At 39.7% G+C, this 19948-nt stretch overlaps 2 protein-coding genes across 2 annotated transcripts; both read left to right on the top strand.

The window, feature by feature from the left end:
* Positions 1-1772: 1772 nt before the first annotated feature.
* On the top strand, positions 1773-6543 carry LOC310953894 (cytochrome c oxidase subunit 7A2-like, mitochondrial). The gene is made up of 3 exons (XM_083923155.1): positions 1773-1947; positions 4814-4948; positions 6199-6543. The coding sequence occupies exons 1-3, from the start codon at positions 1879-1881 to the stop codon at positions 6334-6336; spliced, it is 342 nt and encodes a 113-aa protein (XP_083779281.1). The 5' UTR covers positions 1773-1878; the 3' UTR covers positions 6337-6543.
* Positions 6544-10748: 4205 nt separating this feature from the next.
* tspan14 (tetraspanin 14) lies at positions 10749-18268 on the top strand. Its single transcript, XM_083922506.1, has 9 exons — positions 10749-10888; positions 12928-13008; positions 13291-13341; positions 13615-13761; positions 14185-14355; positions 15559-15684; positions 15809-15859; positions 16142-16255; positions 16478-18268. Exons 2-9 carry the CDS (start codon positions 12928-12930, stop codon positions 16541-16543), a joined length of 807 nt encoding a protein of 268 aa, XP_083778632.1. The 5' UTR covers positions 10749-10888; the 3' UTR covers positions 16544-18268.
* Positions 18269-19948: the final 1680 nt, after the last annotated feature.

Below are 19948 nucleotides of genomic sequence, written 5' to 3'. Positions count from 1 at the left end.
AATCCAAAACACATCCAAACAAAAACAGCATTACATAACAAACATTCAGCTCTCTCACCCACATCCTCAGCCCTCAGCTGCTGCACAAGAACTCGAAGACACAATTGGACCTGGAGACGAATTACATCACTCTGTCTTCAGCTGATTTGCAGCAGAAATCAAAGAAAAAAGGTAAAAGAGCTCAGTCCAACATGTAGATTTGTGTTGAATGACCTGCGCCTGTGGGGATAAAGATCTGAATTACAATAATGTCCAAATGCATAAAGATATGAGTCTACTTTAATAATAGTTTTACACTAATGACAGTAAGTGCTTGGGGAAAGAATATAGGTAAAGAATTATCATATAAACTACAGTATCTGCACTATATACACAACATATTGTACTTTATTAAAACATTATTGAAAATGGAGATAGATATGGTAACATTTAAAGCCAAACAAAGGCACAACAGCAGACATTTTGTGACACAAGATTAAGAATAGATCACATTTAGTAATACATTCTGAACAGAATTATAATATCAATGTAATCTCATCTCATCTCATCTTCAGCCTCTTATCCGGGGTCGGGTCGCGGGGGCAGCAGCTTTAGCAGGGGACCCCAAACTTCCCTTACCCGGGCCACATTAACCAGCTCTAACTGGGGGATCCTGAGGCGTTCCCAGGCCAGTGTGGGGATCTAATCTCTCCATCTGGTCCTGGGTCTTCCCCGAGGCCTCCTCCCAGCTGGACGTGCCTGGAACACCTCCCTAGGGAGGCGCCCAGGGTTCATCCTTACTAGATGATCCTGAACCACCTCAACTGGCTCCTTTCAACCCAAAGGAGCAGCGGCTCTACTCCGAGTTCCTCAGGGATACTGAACTTCTTCCCCTCTCTCTAAGGGAGACTCCAGCCCCCCTCCTGAGGAAACACATTTCGGCCGCTTGTACCCGCGACCTTGTTCTTTCAGTCATGACCCAGCTTTCATGACCACAGGTGAGGGTAGGAGCCAAGACTGACCCGTAGATCGAGAGCTTTGCCTTCCTCAGCTCTCTTTTCTTCACAAGCAATATAATGGAGAAGTAAAATATAAGTGGGAAATACAAGTTCAAGTTCACTTTTATTTTTATAGCACAATTAAAACAACCTGTAACAGTCACCCAAAGTGCTTCATAGAGCAGAGACAATGCATGTACAAGAAACAGGAAAACATGTGTATCATCACACATACTCACACAGAAATGCATGCAGCACCTGCACATATACAAACATATGCACATACATACACGTACGCATATGTGCATGGATACAGTAGACATAAACAACAGTGCAATATCATGTTAAGAATGCACATTTGAAACAAAAACTAGGCTGGATTAGAAGTCCCTGGGGATCCAAAGGCAAACAAGAGAAAATGAAGTACAAAAATAAATAGTTTTTTTTTAGTTAGTTTAAATAGTGGGGAAGTCTTTTAGAATATCGTACAGTTATTGTGATTTTTTTTTCCATTTACTAATTTTAAAGATTTTAGGTATTTTTTAAAATAACGAAAAAAGTAATGAATAAAAATAATAAATAAAAGCACAATAATACCACAGAAAAATAAAATAAAACAATAATAGTCAATAAATGAATGCAATTAAAATGAATACATCGTACATTCATTTTAATTGTATATATTAATCATTTTTAATCGTATAAAGTTTTTATTCCGGTCAGGCAGATCACGGACTGCCTCCACCCGCGGGTCCTTCTGGTCCGCTCTGACGTCATCGCGCAGGGACGCGTCAGCCGCTAACCGAAGCTAACGGTGTGTGTTCGGTTCTGACCGCAGGTCGAACAGTCTCGTGTCCCGGTGTGTTTCCGGTGTGTTCCAGGTGTGGTACCTGAGTCAGAGATGTATTACAAAATCAACGGAGTGACGCAGCGGCTCACCGGAGCCTCATCCACCGCCTACAGCCCGCAGGTGAGACCGGAGCACCGGGTGACCTTGTTAGCACGTCGGCTAATGCTAATGCTGTGGTGTTATTTGTTTTGCTATGGTATTGTGTTGTTACTATTATTATTATTTTCCTATGGTATTATTGTGTTATTATTATTTTTCTATGGTATAATTCTTCTATTATTATTATTTTATATTAGTTATTTGTTATTTTATTATTTTATTTTATTTTTGTTATGGTGTCATTGTGTTATTATTATTGTGTTATTATTATTTTTCTATGGTATTATTGTTCTATTATTATTATTTTGTATTAGTTATTTGTTATTTTATTATTTTATTTTATTTTTGTTATGGTGTCATTGTGTTATTATTATTATTTTATTTTTTTGTTTTGCTATGGTAATATTGTTCTATTATTATTTTATAATAATTATATGTTATTCTATTATTTTATTTTTGCTATGGTAATATTGTGTTATAATTAATATTATTATTATTTTTCTATGTTATTATTGTTATTATTTTATAATAATTATTTGTTTTTCTATTATTTTATTTTTTATTTTTGCTGTGTTTTTATGTAGTGATCGGTTATCCATCATTTAATCAATTAATCAGATCAAATTTGTTCAAATCTGTCAGTTTATGTCCATGCTTAGCTGATTTTAATTAATCATTTATATTCTGAAATTATCATTATAGATCAATAAGCTAATTATAATCATTTGTGTGTTTGTATAATTTGATCGCTCTTTTCGGTTTCCTAATCAAAAGGGGAAATCCGCCTTTAGTTCAGCTCGGTTTGGACTCTGAGGATGCTCTTGCAGATCTCAGTGTTTAGGGTTTTGATTATTAGGTGTGAAAACCTAAATAAAAGTGTTGTTGGGGCTAAACGGGAACAGACGAGGTAAAAGCCGAGGGTGTACTTGCGTGTGTTGCAGAGATGGTGGCCTGTGTGAAGTGACGCACCGGCTCCTTATTCGTTAAACTCAGTGGGGGACCTCTCAGAGTCGAATCTTATATAAAGTCACTCCATTAAACTTACAGAAACCTTACTGGCCATTGCTAAAAAGTGCGTTTGCATGAAATGTGAGTCAGATGTTGCATCAGCAGCTGAAATTTGGCTCTAGAAGTGAGCAGTTGAGAAGATAACAAACTCACTCACCTTCAACCGCTTGTCCCTGTCGTGGTCGTGGGGGGCTGGAGCCGATCCCAACTGACATCGGGCGTGAGGCGGACACCAGTCTATCACAGGGCACATAGAGACAAACAGAGACAGACAACCAGTCACACCTACGGGTGATTTAGAGTCATCAATGAACCGAACACCTGCACGTCTTTGGACTGTGGGAGGAAACCGGAGAACCCGGAGAAAACCCACGCAGACACGGGAGAGAACATGCAAACTCCACACAGAAGGGCTGGGATTCGAACCCTCTCGCTGTGAGGCAACAGTGCTAACCACCACACCACCGTGCTGCCCAAGATTACAAACTCCCTGTGGAATAAGAAACATTTTTTTCTATAAAGTATGGCAATCAATTTCATAGAGAATCTCCCATCTGACATGATTGCCTGAGTGGTCTCTATCTTTACCACACTAGTGTTATAAAAGACTATTTGGCTCTGGTTATTCTGGTTGAAACTAGTGTATCTCTTTCTGTTGATTATCTTCTCCTGTTGTCTTATTTTGGTGTCTTTTATCTCTCAGACGTCTGTTGTGTACAGTATCCACGTTTGTATCGTCATTGTGTGACGTTCGAGTTTGTATTTTATTTGAAAATCCAAAAATAAAACACAGCAGGGGTTCGCTGGTGCAGTTTCACAGGAGCAAATTTTACAACTTGGTTCACACGTTCTGTGCATATTCGACAGATCTGATGATGCGACGTGACGGTTGGACGCTCGTCTGCCATCAGGACACAGCAGACACGTTTTAAGAATAGATGAATTCCCTGTCGAGGGGATTTTCAGTCCTTAATAATCTGTGTGGCTGTGTGTGTGTTCTGTGTCAGTGCAGCCCAGTAAGAACCTGTTTGGGTTTCTCTGACGTCTGCGTCGTTTCTGAAATGAATTAATAATTCGTTTTTTCCAGATTAACTGTCAGAAACCGAGGCATTTAGTGTCTGTGTGTTAAACCGTGTGGGGCGGAGACTGCAGCTCTACTTTGGGGGAAGAAATCTGTTTCCATGTTGACAAATTTCACAGCAGATCGATCGTATTTCTGATGTTTTCTTTATCCATATTGGAATTTAGAGTTTCTTGTAATCAGAGAGTTCTATGGTAAGGATCTCTTACCTTTGCTTAGCGGACAGTTTCGGCTTTACTCCAGCCTTCCTCAGAGCTGAGTTTTTTTTCCGGCTTGGGGAACTTTACTTTGAAGTGTATAAAAACAGCTGACCGGGTTGGTGAACTTTACTTTGAAGTTTATAAAAACAGCTGACCGGGTTGGGGAACTTTACCTTGAAGAGACTGCAGCTGTTTCCATGTTGCCAAGTTTTCACAGCAGATCGATTGTATTCCTGATATCTTGTTTATCCGTATTGGAATTTAGAGTTTCTTGTAATGTCCTCTTACCTTTGCTTAGCGGACAGTTTCGGCTTTACTCCAGCCTTCCTAGGAGATGCTGTTTTCTTCCGGGTCGGGGAACTTTACTTTGAAGTTTATAAAACAGCTGACTGGGCTGGGAAACTTCAAAGTAAAGTTCCCCACCACGGAAGAAATCCGCAGCTCTGATGAAGGCTGGAGTAAAGGCAAAACTGTCCGCTAAGCAAAGGTAAGAGGTCATCCTTCCCATAGAACTGTCTGATTACAAGAAACTCTAAATTTCACCTTTCACAGCACATTCATAATCTGTATCTCTTTCTCTCCCTACCCGTCCCCGCAGGGTCTACGTGCAGCTGTCCCTCCCGTCAGTCCTCCCATCACGTTCGCGTCTCCGACCAAACTGGTGTCCGAAGCAGGAAGCCAGGTGGAGTACCTGGGACCCAACAAAGTCACCGACCTGCAGAAGCTCTTCCAGGTAACTGTGACGTCATCAGCAGCAGCTTTCAGGCGTGCTGATGTGAGACACGAGCTGTGTTCGAAATCATCCCTGATCACAGAAGTAGTGCGCTATAGAGTGTGCAATCCATACTGTAGTGTTGTTAGAAATCTCCGTGGTCGATTTCATTCACTATATAGTCCACTATAAAATACCCACAATGCACAGGTAATTTCAGCGTACATATGATGTGCACTACATTGTACTCCCACATACCACAATGCAATGTGGCCGTGTTTTACCGGAGGAGAAGAAGCAGAAGAGGTGCTAACGGTAGCCAGAGAGCTAACTACAGTTACCAACAACTGTTACTCACGAGCTGACTACTGTTACTACGGTAATTACTGTTACTACTGTAACTACTGTAACTGCTGTTGTTACTACTGTTACTAATGTAACTACTGTAACTAATGTAACTACTGTTAGTTAGTTAGTTAGTTAATTCTTTATTGTCCACGGTGTGGAGATTCGTCTTTGGTCTCAACCAGCAGGACAACAACAACAACAACAACAACAACAACAACAACAACAACATTTACACACAGACATCTTCAGGGCAAGAAGCAGGGCAGCAGTGACAGTATACACATCAGCGGAATATGGTGTTCAGTACCCCAATCGCTTTCGGAATGAAGGAATTTTTGAAAATGTTACGATTTGCCCTTGGCACTTTTACTTATGTAACTACTGTAACTAATGTAACTACCTTAACTACTGCTGTTAATACTGTTACTCGCTTGTGAAATAAATGAACTGCAGGTCCATTAGAGCTCGCGATCAGGACACACAACCATTGTTGACATTAACATGCAACATCAATTCAACCTTTGACCTGAGTGCAGGTTTGTATCAAAAACAGACTGAAAAATGGGTTTACAGCTCCGTTTGTTTACATGATGCTGGACGCACCCACTTCCGTCTCACTTACATCTATATATATATATATAGATATATGGGTTTGATCGTTGTACTATATAGGGGAAAGTGAGTGGGGGAACGATTTCAAACTACTGACGGGACAGATTCGTTCTGGGGCGACCTGCAGGAGGTTAAAGGTTTCACTTCACATTTGACTTTGACTTTGAAGAGTTCTTCAGGATCCTTGAGTGTTCTCTGTAGTTACATTTAGACCGCTGGCTAAACTGTTCACTAAACTCCGCTCATGTGTGTCTGTGTAATGGTGGAATAAGCCCCGCCCCTCACAGCTAACGTGCGTGTCTCTCTGTCAGAGGTCCGACGGGGTGCCAATCCATCTGAAGAAGGGGCTGATGGACAAGCTGCTGTACCGGACCACCATGGGTCTGACGGTGGGCGGGGCGCTCTACTGCCTGATGGCGCTCTACATCGCCGCCCAGCCCAAGAAGTGATGCCACAGCGCTTCTGCACTCTTGATCGGACGAGAGGTTTCTGCGTGACTTTCTGTGTGTGACGGACGGACGGATGACAGTTGGAGGTTTTTGACGAGGCGTTGATGGACAATCTGTTAACAGAGCTTTGCAGAGAAACAAACTTTGTACAGAAAATATTTAGCGTGGAGAATTAATGATAATAAAGTATATTTTATTGTAAATGAACCTCATCTGTCTGTGTGGTTTTCACTGAATGAACTCTTTAAACTGTCGGCCGGGTCTCAGATCAGTTCCTTTGCGTACGCAGAGAAAATATCTAACATTTAAATGCACATTTCTTTAATAATGCTCGAGACGTTCGCTGCTGACAAATGAGTTCCTCTGGGGTGTTCGCTGATCCTGTTTGATGAATCCTGATCCTCTTGTTATTATCTCTGCTCATATTGTTGGATCAGTGGGATTATTGAGGATTATCTGTTCTCTGAGCTCACACAACACCATCAGCAGGCTTCGGATCAGCTTCACCTGAGTTCGTTTTTACCGTCTGGGTTCCCACTTTTCATTGTCCAGGCCTGGAAAAGTAACGTGATCAGTTAAATCAGTAAAACCGTAAAGAAAAAGTCACAGAACTTTGTTTTGTGGAATGAACTCACAGTGATCTCTGCATGTAGGGTGGCAGTAGCTCAGTCCATAGGTGACTTGGCTGGGAACTGAAGGGTTGCTGGTTCAAGTCCCTGTGTGGACCATGTATGGAGCGTGGACTAGTGGCTGGAGAGGTGCCAGTTCATCTCCTGGGCACTGCAGAGGTACTGAAGGCACCGAACCCCCTCGCTCTAACATCTCTCCTTAACTTCATGTATAGGTCCTGTCTGTGCATGTGTGTGTTTTTCGGGCCTGTGTGTGTAACATGATTAATAATAAGAGTGAAAAAATTAAATTTCCCCGTTGCGGGATAAATAAAGTAATTCTTCTTCACGTCATGTTTATCTTCTGCAGCTCTAATATTTTGCATCGAAGCGTGATGTTTTTCTCCCCGCGTTCCTTGAATTCCTTCTCATTGAATTTTAAACCTGATGTGTTTGAATAATGCTGGACAAGTTCACATCTAAGCCGTGAACATACAAATACTCCCAAAATGAGTTTATAATCAAATGCATTTAGAGGATATTCCTGCATTAGTGCCACGAACGGGACATTTCCTTATTACAGCAGAAAAGTGGACGGAAAACACTGAAGAAGAAACAATAAACTGTAGAGAAATATGAACGATATTAACATACGCTGATGTTTCAAAGCCAGTGCCAGGCTGATATAAGCACTTTAAAGCTTTTTTTTAACAAATAAAGTACATGTGCTGACTCTAATTGGAGTATTTTAAGTGGATATGAACATAACCACCCACCAGAGATTAAAAAAGGTTGCAGTTTTTTTGTTTTTTTTTCAAGTGAACATTTACATTTGGAGTAAATTGTGCAGGTCTGTTTGTGTTCTACGTCGAGAATGGACACGATATATTGTGGGTCCTTGAAAAGTCAAGGAAACGGTTCGTTCGGACGCTTGAAATCCTTGAAAACGCTGGAATCTTATGTGTTTTCAAGGTTTGAAAAGTGCTTGAAAACGCTTGAAATTGTTCCACGTTTCTTTTGCAAAAGATAGCTAAAGAATATAAATTTACTTTCTCATCCTTCTGGTATTACGAGACGCCATTTTAGTTGTTTATAGCTTAATACCGTCTCTTTTAACGTGATCAAAAATATGTATGTATTTGTAGAAATATGTGATTTACCACAGCTGTAAGTTGCTGGAAAAACATGAAAATGGACCTTATAATTTCTTGAAAAGTGCTTGAACTTGACCTTGGAAAAGGTCAAAGGTCCGAACCCTGTTGAAAGGTTTAGAAATGTTATAAATGAAAATGTGTAGGAACTGTGAACAAGGTCAGCTTGAGACAAAATAAATAAATGTCAGGTGTGACTGAATCTTTTGACTCTATCCAGGTCACACAGTGTCCATCACTCCTTACTTACATATATTCATACACTTTATATACATATATATGTATTTATACACGTATATATACATATGTCTATATATATACGTATATATATAGACATATATTTATATACTTTATATTTGTATATATAAGGTATACTGTATAAACAGGTATATACTGTATATATATTTACATATATATACAGTATATACCTGTTTATTTGTTTGTTTTCTGTTTGACAAACATCCCTGTGACCCAGTATTCCGTCTGTTCCGTCACCATGGCGACAGAGAACATCGGGTCACAGTCTCCATGGTAACAGCAGGATTTCGGGGGCCGCAGAGACTTAAATGTGATTTTAAAGTATGGACCTTATCAAAGATGTAAACACAAACAAATGTCAAAGCACTCCTGGTTTATTTCCTGTTGCTGTGACTGTGAATGATCAGCTGACAGGAAGTTACCAAGGACCAAGGCTGTTGCCTAGCAATGAAATTCTAGCGTCACTTTTTTTGTACTCGGACCGGTCGCCCACACACTTTTGGCCTCATCGTGTCTCTAATATCATTTCTTTTTTTCTGTTCAGTCATCCCTGAGGTGAAAATGCCCCCGCCTGAGTCACGCGCATCTCTGTTGCCGTGACAACACTGACACACACCATGCGGCGGCGACCCTGTGACCTCAACAGGAGTCTCACAGGAAGTTAATCAGGACTCGGTGTCCCCGTCGAGAGCTCAAGTGTGACCTTAACGAGATCATCACATCGTTAACGGCTGAGTCATTAACATGCAGGCAGGCTGTTGTCATGGTAACAGCAGGGAGCTCTGCCATGGCAGCGTGGCGTCCTCGCCACGGTTTCATATTTGGGCATAAATCTCCACGGCCCGTTAATGAGGAGCAGCTGAAGTGACTGGGTGCTGATGTTTACATCATTAGGCTGTGTGTGAATCATTAATAATCATTAAAACTGGATTAATGAGCTCATTAGCATAATTAATAAGTCAGGTCACCCGTCAGTTGGTTCATTATGACATCACAGGATTCATGAATGAAACACTCAGTGACAGAGGAGATCAAACCTGAGATAAATGACTCTTTTATTAAACACTTTTCTCAACCGGACAGCTGGAAATATCAATATTAATGTTAATAAACAGTTATTTTTTCATTAGGACTGCAAATGCTTCCCCTGTTTGTCCTGTTAGAGTCTAAATCAATGTTTGTCCCCTTTTAATCTACAGCTAATAATGTTATAATGTCTTATTCTGGGTGTTAATGTGGCACATTAACCAACTCTAACTGGGGGATCCCGAGGCGTTCCCAGGCCAGCGTGGAGATCTAATCTCTCCACCTGGTCCTGGGTCTTCCCCGAGGCCTCCTCCCAGCTGGACGTGCCTGGAACACCTCCCTAGGGAGGCGCCCAGGGTTCATCCTCACTAGATGATCCTGAACCACCTCAACTGGCTCCTTTCAACGCAAAGGAGCAGTGGCTCTACTCCGAGTTCCTCACGGATGCTGAACTTCTCCCCCTCTCTCTAAGGGAGACTCCAGCCCCCCTCCTGAGGAAACACATTTCGGCCGCTTGTACCCGCGACTTGGTTTTTTGGGTCCTGACCCAGCTTTCATGACCACAGGGAGGGTAGGAACCAAGATTGACCGGTAGATTGAGAGCTTTGCCTTCCTCAGCTCAGCTCTCTTTTGGTCACAACGGTGAAGAATGTGAAGTTTGAAAATACAAGTATTCTATTTTGAATAATTTAAGGTATTTTTTATTTGGGGGGACAACTCCTGTTTTTCAGAAATTGGGGGGATCTGCACCCTCTGGGGCGGCAGTAGCTCAGTCCATAGGTGACTTGGCTGGGAACCGGTTTGCCGGGTTGCCGGTTCGAGTCCCTGTTTGTCCCTGTTTGGACCTGTTTGGACCATGAATGGAGCGTGGACTGGTGGCTGGAGAGGTGCCAGTTCATCTCCTGGGCACTGCCAAGGTGCTGTTGAGCAAGGCACCGAACCCCTAACTGCCCGGGGCACTGGTCACTGGCAGCCCCCTCGCTCCAACAATTGCATGTACTGTATATAGGTCCTGTTTGTGCATGTGTGTGTATTTTGGGCCTGTGTGTGTAACATGAATTATTCCCCGTTACGGGACTAATAAAGGAATTCTTCTTCTCCTCCTCCTCCTCCTCCTCCTCCTTCTTCTTTTTCTTCTTCTTCTTCTTCTTCTTCTTCTTCTTCTTCTTCCCCTTCTTCTTCTTCTCCTCCTCCTCCTCCTCCTCCTCCTTCTTCTTTTTCTTCTTCTTCTTCTTCTTCTTCTTGTCTGTTGTAAAGGGCTCTGCCTGCAGTTCCTCTTCTCTCCAGCAGGGGGAGGTGACGCAACTGCAGACCGGTGTAGTCTCCTCTGTGTCACCAACATTAAAAACCAACGAAGAAGAAGGAGATGGGCAGTGTAAAAAGCTGCAGAAGAAGTCCCGTTATCAGGGAGCGTTAGTTAGTTTGATTAAACTTTAATAACTAAAGTGGAGCGGGACGAGTTCATGAATATTAATATAAATATTAATATCTGTTTATAAAGACTTCGAGGTAAGTCTCACTCTGTTACATTTAAACACTTTATTCTGTTAGTTTGCACTTCGCGTTAGTGAGTTAGCCGCTTCCGGTTAGCTTCAAACAGAAACTCACAAACTGGCGTCTTTAACGTTCCACTAACGGTTAATTAACGGCTGTATTCGGTACCGAAACAACGTGTCTGTGCGTTTACAGGGAAAAGCAACTTTACGGTAAGAACAGAGAGAGTGAACTAAAGTTAGACCGGAGTCACCGACAGATGAGACTCAACAGCTAACGTTAACTTTAGACAACTTTAACTTTAAAGTCTGATTTTTTATTTATTTATTTCATTAAACTGGAGCTGATTCATTATTGTTATTTAAATGTTATTGTTCACCCAGAGATTAAATATTATTATTATTTACCTGAAGCTGACTAATTGTTGTTTATCTGAAGCTCATTAATTATTTATTAATTTTTGTTTACTTGAATTTCATTAATTATTCTTTACCTGAAGCAAATTAATTATTTCGAAATTAGTGTTTAATGAATATTATGTATTATTTTAAACTATAATTTACCTTAATCTGAGTAATTGTTTATTAACTTTGTTTAACGGATTCATATCAATTATTGATTAATTATTGATTAATTATTTTGTACCTGAAGTAAATTAATTATTTAAAAATTATTGTTTAATGAATATAATTTATTATTAAAAAAATATTGTTTACCGGAATCTGTTTAATTATTGTTTATCTGAAGCTCATTAATTATTTATTTTTCACCTGAATCTAATTAATTACTGTTTATCTGAATGTTATTTATTATTTATTAATTATTGTTTACCTGAAGCAAATTAATTATTTAAAAATTATTGTTTTAATTAATATAATTTATTATTTTTAAATATTATTTACCTGAATCTGATTCATTATTTCTTAATTTTTGTTTATCTGAATGTTATTCATTATTTATTATTTTTTGTTGTACATGTACAGTACACATACAGTGTAATTACACAAGCACAGTGCATATACAGTATAATTACATATGTAACAGTACACATACAGTGTAATTACACAAGCACAGTGCATATACAGTATAATTACATATGTAACAGTACATATACAGTATAATTACATATGTACAGTACATATACAGTATAATTACACATGTAACAGTACATATACAGTATAATTACATATGTAACAGTACATATACAGTATAATTACATATGTACAGCACATATACAGTATAATTACATATGTAACAGTACATATACAGTATAATTACATATGTACAGCACATATACAGTATAATTACATATGTAACAGTACATATACAGTATAATTACATATGTACAGTACATATACAGTATAATTACACATGTAACAGTACATATACAGTATAATTACACATGTAACAGTACATATACAGTATAATTACATATGTAACAGCACATATACAGTATAATTACACATGTAACAGTACATATACAGTATAATTACATATGTAACAGTACATATACAGTATAATTACACATGTAACAGTACATATACAGTATAATTACACATGTAACAGTACATATACAGTATAATAACGTAACAGTACATATACAGTATAATTACATATTTACAGTACATATACAGTATAATTACACATGTAACATTACATATACAGTATAATTACACATGTAACAGTACATATACAGTATAATTACATATGTAACAGTACATATACAGTATAATTACATATGTAACAGTACATATACAGTATAATTACACATGTAACAGTACATATACAGTATAATTACACATGTAACAGTACATATACAGTATAATTACATATTTACAGTACATATACAGTATAATTACATATGTAACAGTACATATACAGTATAATTACATATTTACAGTACATATACAGTATAATTACACATGTAACAGCACATATACAGTATAATTACACATGTAACAGCACATATACAGTATAATTACATATGTACAGTACATATAAAGTACTTGTATGTTAGTTTAAAAGAGTGTATCTGTGTGTTGTGACTTTGACAGATGTACTACTATCGATATGACACCGCTGAGGTCAGCTGCTGCTACAAATATCTCATGTTCAGCTACAACATTATCTTCTGGGTGAGTTACACCTGTTTACTTGTTTACCTGTTTGCTTGTTTACTTGTTTATCTGTTTGCTCGTTTACTTGTTTACCTGGGTGTCTTCTTTGAAAGCTGCCACCGACAGCTGTTACTGGTAGTCAGTGAAAGGGGAAGTTATGTCACTGGCATCCTGTGTAGTTGATGCAGCAGGAAATGGAAAGTCTTTCTCAACCCGCGTTCATGCGTTCCCGGATCTGTCTAAACACTGGTCTGTGTCATTGGCTCGGTCTAAACGCTGGGTTATGTGTTTGTGTTGCAGCTGGCTGGAATCGCCTTTATTTCAGCGGGTTTCTGGGCGTGGAGTGAAAAGGTGAATGAAATGATAATTATATTAACCCTTAAATTAATAAAACTGTATTTATCTCTCATGTCATTTACAATAAATCATAAACTGTATACTTCTTATAATTTCTATTTAAAGGAAACATGTTTGTATATGTATATATAATATATTATATTAATGTAATTGTACAAACGTGATATCAGACATTTATTTTCACATCATATTGATATAGTTATGTCTCCTATACTGTTCTGGTTCCTCACTGGTCTGCCCCCTGAACCGGTCTGTTGTGGTTTACAGGGAGTCCTGTTGGATCTGACCCAGGTGACCCGGCTGCATGGTTTTGACCCAGTCTGGTTGGTCCTGATAGTGGGCGGAGTCACCTTCATTCTGGGCTTCGCCGGCTGTGTGGGAGCTCTGCGAGAAAACATCTGTCTCCTGAAGTTTGTACGTTAAAAACATCAGTCTGTTAAAGTTCGTACGTTAAAAACATCCTACTGTTAAAGTTTGTACGTTATAAACATCTGTTAGTTAAAGTTTATACGTTATAAACATCCGTCTGTTGAAGTTCGTACGTTATAAACATCTGTCTGTTAAAGTTCGTACGTTAAAAACATCCGTCTGTTAAAGTTCGTACGTTATAAACATCCGTCTGTTAAAGTTCGTACGTTAAAAACATCGGCCTGTTAAAGTTCGTACGTTATAAACATCTGTTAGTTAAAGTTCGTACGTTAAAAACATCGGTCTGTTAAAGTTTATACGTTATAAACATCGGTCTGTTAAAGTTCGTACGTTAAAACATTGTTATCTGTAAAATATCTCGATCTACGTCATCATCATGTAAAACTCGTACTTGTGTTTTCCGGTCAGTTCTCTGGCGTGATCGGCTTCATCTTCATCCTGGAGCTGACGCTGGCGGTGCTGGCGGTGTTTTTCCAGAGTCAGGTGCGAGAGTGGATCAACGACTTCTTCCTGGCCAACGTCAAAGTGTACAGAGACGACATCGACCTGCAGAACCTCATCGACTCTCTGCAGAGGATGGTAACCCACCACTGTGTCTGTGCGTCACCTGAGGGTTCCTGAACTCCACATCGCTTCTTAGCTTAACCTTTAATAAATTTGTTGTTCTTTAAACAGAACCACTGCTGTGGAGCTCAGGAACCCTTAGTCACACCTTCAGTGTCTCGTTCTTTTAACAGAACCACTGCTGTGGAGCTCAGGAACCCTTAGTTAAACCTTTAATATCTCGTTCTTCCAACAGAACCACTGCTGTGGAGCTCAGGAACCCTTAGTTAAACCTTTAATATCTCGTTCTTCCAACAGAACCACTGCTGTGGAGCTCAGTAACCCTTAGTTAAACCTTTAGTGTCTCGTTCTTCCAACAGAACCACTGCTGTGGAGCTCAGGAACCCTTAGTTTAACCTTTAGTGTCTCGTTCTTTAACAGAACCACTGCTGTGGAGCTCAGGAACCCTTAGTTTAACCTTTAGTGTCTCGTTCTTTAACAGAACCACTGCTGTGGAGCTCAGGAACCCTTAGTTAAACCTTTAATATCTCGTTCTTCCAACAGAACCACTGCTGTGGAGCTCAGGAACCCTTAGTTTAACCTTTAGTGTCTCGTTCTTTAACAGAACCACTGCTGTGGAGCTCAGGAACCCTTAGTTTAACCTTTAGTGTCTCGTTCTTTAACAGAACCACTGCTGTGGAGCTCAGGAACCCTTAGTTAAACCTTTAATATCTCGTTCTTCCAACAGAACCACTGCTGTGGAGCTCAGGAACCCTTAGTTAAACCTTTAGTGTCTCGTTCTTTTAACAGAACCACTGCTGTGGAGCTCAGGAACCCTTAGTTAAACCTTTAATATCTCGTTCTTCCAACAGAACCACTGCTGTGGAGCTCAGGAACCCTTAGTTTAACCTTTAGTGTCTCGTTCTTTTAACAGAACCACTGCTGTGGAGCTCAGGAACCCTTAGTTAAACCTTTAGTGTCTCGTTCTTTAACAGAACCACTGCTGTGGAGCTCAGGAACCCTTAGTTAAACCTTTAGTGTCTCGTTCTTTAACAGAACCACTGCTGTGGAGCTCAGGAACCCTTAGTTAAACCTTTAGTGTCTCGTTCTTTAACAGAACCACTGCTGTGGAGCTCAGGAACCCTTAGTTAAACCTTTAGTGTCTCGTTCTTTAACAGAACCACTGCTGTGGAGCTCAGGAACCCTTAGTTAAACCTTTAGTGTCTCGTTCTTTAACAGAACCACTGCTGTGGAGCTCAGGAACCGGAAGACTGGGACCTGAACATTTATTTCAGCTGTAACGGGACTCATCGCAGCAGAGAGAAGTGCGGAGTTCCTTTCTCCTGCTGCATCCCTGATCCTGTTGTGAGTATTATCACCGATCACTATTTATCACTAGTCACCATGGTTACGTAACATTTCTGCGATTAACCTTTAAACCGCTCTGGTTCAGTCTCATTGAACATTACGATTTTGCTGTTTGTTTCAGGAGTCGGTGATAAACAGTCAGTGTGGCTATGACGTGAGAAACAGACCAAAGGTGAGGTCACTTCCTGTTTTTTTTAGATGTGACTCACACTAACAGAGCTACAAGCGCAAAGGTGACCGTGACATCACCGTGACATCATTGTGACGAGGAGGAGGCAGAGTGAAGATGACCTGAAATTAAATGCAGCCAGACTGTTTGAAGTGTCTCAGTATAAGATCAATCTGTGTTCTAACAGGAACATGTTGCTGATTATTATATTACATTTTAATGGGAGCATGTTCTTTTACATTTTAACTGGAGCTTGTCCTTTAACGTTCTCCTGTTCCTCTACAGAGGGAGTGGGGGAATCATATCTTCACTAAAGGATGCATCGCTGCGCTGGAGGACTGGTTACCTGGGAACCTCTTCACTGTGGGCATCGTCTTCATCGTCATCTCTCTGCTGCAGGTACAAACATAAAGTTTTACTAAAATCTTTGGTGTTTTGGTTTAAACGTTCTTATAATTGTTTCTACTGGTTTCTACTTGTCCGTGTTGACTCTGCAGTTTGGTCCGCGGGCGCTTTTTAAATGCAGCAGTCAGATTTTCATACGTTGTACCAGCAATACGTGACCATTAAACAATAAGGTTTAAAGTTCTGTACCTGATGTGTCTGTTTACCTGTGATCAGATGGTGGGGATCTACCTGGCCCGGACTCTGATCTCCGACATCGAGAAGGTCAAAATGAGATACTGAAGCGGCGCCTGTAGGGGGCGGGCTCTACACCCACAGGGAGCGGTGCCTACATCCATTGAGGGGCGGGGTTTATGCCCATTAGGGGGCGTGGCCTTCGCCAGATGTTACTGGACCAAGTATCTTCAGTCCGACGTGCCTTCTTCTTCTTCTTCTTCTTCTTCTTCTTCTTCTTCTTCTTCTTCTTCTTCTTCTTCTTCTTCTTCTTCTTCTTCTTCTTCTTCTTCTTCTTCTTCTTCTTCTTCTCCTTCTTCACGTCATCAGTTCAATGCTCTTCTGATGAACTCATTGCCACGGTAACTGGAAACGTGGCGTTCTGTTGAATGTCTCTGTGAGAATGTGGCGTTGTGTATTTTTTGTTGTTTATGTTGTGTGTCTGCACCAGGCTGCCTTCACTCGTCCTGCAGTTTAAGAAAGAACACTTTCACTGCCATGTTTCTTGCTGCAGCGTCTCTGTGAATGTTTATTGAACCAGTGTGACCTTTGACCTGATTGGCTGTTGACTGTTCAGTGCCTCCTTCATCATCATCATCATCATCTTCTTCATCACTTTCAGGTAGCACTCAGGTCTTCTTTTGTGTCAGTTTACTGTGATTTACTGGAGGAACTGACACCAGAGAATAGAAGACGGAAAACAATGAATTGTTACTCAAACTCTGATCAAAAAGGATTATTGAAATAGTCTCAGATCGTCTTTCGGTCGGCGGATCGTGAAGCGTCTTGTAGATGCGCGTCCGTCGATGCGCCGAGCTCTCATTGGACAAGTGAGAGTCAGAAACCACAGAGTTCGAACAGATGGGCTGAATCCAAATGTCCGCACTTGCAGTCTCGTGGATTTTGCGGTCTTGTTGTTGCTGCGATTGCCGATCAAATCCACGATTCGTCCAGTCCAGGAGGGGCCTGAAGATGACTTTAGAGACCCTTCTCTGGGTGCAGGCTTTACGAGGCAGGGGTGCGTTCAGCCCCGACAAAACGTTTTAATACCACAAGTTCATAATATTACACACGTCGCTGCTGATTGGATAACGGCTCCGACAGCCGCCAAACGGGAGAAAACAAACCTCAAAGCCGGTGCACTCCGTTTCGACGCAACACGCCATTCAAGCCGGGAACCGTAGTACCTTTTTTAGATTGACCTTCCCCCAGAATTCATCTGTTTAATAACCCACAATTCATTGCAACGCGGACGTGATGTCGTAGTTTTCCCAATTGCAGATTAAGCAAAACCAAAAAGAACTTCTCACGAATGTGTAAAACAGTGTCTTAAAGCGTTCAGCAGCCGTCACTGCGTGCGTGATTGCGCTCGACGCAGGAGCGGCGCACTTGACGTGATGACAACGAACACGTCTCAGGGCGTCCGACTGAAGGACGTTTGGATTCAGCCAAACAAACCCCGAGTTACAACCACGAACTGTATTTGAGTATGAAGACTTTATCGACACTGGATTGACGTTAACGAGGTTTGAATGAATAAAGGTTTTGTGTTTAAATGTTTTGTACGAATAAAGTTTTCAGGATGTTTGAGCCGATCGGAACAAATGAGAAAATTCTGAGTTATTGTTTAAATGTTCTGCTTTAACTGATTTATTTTCTGATTCTCTTAATTGATGAATGACTTAATTTTAGTTTGTGTGCGTTTGAGTTTTATTCTGAAGGGATTTTCTTTTGTTTTATAAAAGTGAATGTTTTACGTCTTTTTATATTCATTCAAATAAAAAATGAAAACGGTCGGAGTTTATTACGTATGTTTTTGTTCATGTATGAAGGTCACACGCACACGTAAACGTCCAGCTTTGATTCAAACGAACAAACCTTTATTTAAACCAAGTTGTTTGTATTGATCAAGACAATATTGTTGATTACAAACGGATCAAACTTCATAATTATAAAGTTTAAGTGAAGTCAAAAATACAAAACAATAAATTTAGATTTCCTATGCTTTTAATATATGATTTCTCTGCTCATTTCTGTCAATATGAAAAATAAGTTACTTATTTTAAACAGTAAATCATGATTTCAGTATTTTGAATCATTGATTAATCGACAGTTTAAAAAACAACTGATTTAATTTAATGTGTTTATTTGAATACTTACTGTATGTCTGACTCATTAAATACATTGACTTTATGTAGCAGCTGTGCCTAAACTCAGCCTCGTTAAATTGTCACAGTTTGTAAATTGAATACTTTTAAACACACAATAATTCAACATGTACTCAACATAATGATACAGACAGACAGGGAGGAAAATAAAATTAAAATTGGGAAACATAAGCTTCAATTATACACATTTATAGTGAAAGACAAATATATCATTCTATAAATAGTTCAGAGTTCAACAGTTTTTTAACTTTTTTATGTTTTGCATAAGTTTGAGACTTGAAACCATTCACAAGAAAGCAGTGAGGTAGCTTTTGTGACTTTGCATTTATGTAAGGAAAGTTTACAATTAAATCAATGTTAAATTTCTCATGTTCAAAATAAAAGATGACATTTTTACACTCAATTCAATTAAATACAGTATATATACTGTAAATATATAAAGTATATATACTGTATTTATATATATATAACTATTAAAGGTTGAATATGGAGAATGAGCAGAACTCCGCCATCTTGTGTCTTAAGATTGTCGTCACAACAACAAAATATAACTCCAGCAGTCGGGTTGCCAGGTTTGTTGCCGAGTGTGTCAGTGATGAATCAAACAGGGTAACGACTCATTTTGACTCCATTAATTAATTAATTTTGTAACAGTATTTAAAGTCTGAAGTCTTTCTTTGAGTGCTGTGAAATCCGTTAGCTAGCTCTCAACTCAAGATGATTCCTTGTTTCTGTAGCAACAACAGGCAACCAGCAACGCTATTGGCTGCTACCATGGAAACAGAACGTGACAGAAAGTCATTGTCAAACCCATCAACGTTTAAAAAAAAATTAATTCAGACTAAATATATTTTTTTATGTTAAAGCAATACTTTCATTCTGTACCTCTCAAAACGCCCCGTCGGTGTATTATTATTATTGTTAACATTCTACATATTCAACCTTTAATTTTACGCAATTCCGTTGCTAGGCAACAGTCTGGGTCAATTTCAACTTCCTGTCAGTTTAAGAGGAAATAACCTGGTATAAATTAAAACACGTTTATGTTTACGACTGTGAAATGGTCTGTATCGAAGAATCTGGAGAAATATAGGTTTGTAAATGAAATAAAGTTTGTTTATTTATTAATTTCTTTCTGTGTGTCGTCACTTCCTGTCGGTTTGTGTTTGTGATGACGGTGAGTGGCCGCCGGGTGTCGCTGCTGCTCGTCACAGAAACAGCAGCGGAACTTTCACAGCCAGGAGCTGAAACCTGACCAGCCTCCCCCGTTTCCTCGAGTCCTCCCCCTCAGTCCCCCGGTCCTCCC

The sequence above is a fragment of the Echiichthys vipera genome, assembly GCF_963691815.1.
Source record: "Echiichthys vipera genome assembly, chromosome: 11".
NCBI classification, from domain to species: Eukaryota; Metazoa; Chordata; class Actinopteri; order Perciformes; family Trachinidae; genus Echiichthys; species Echiichthys vipera.
This window is presented reverse-complemented; position numbering and strand designations above follow the sequence as displayed.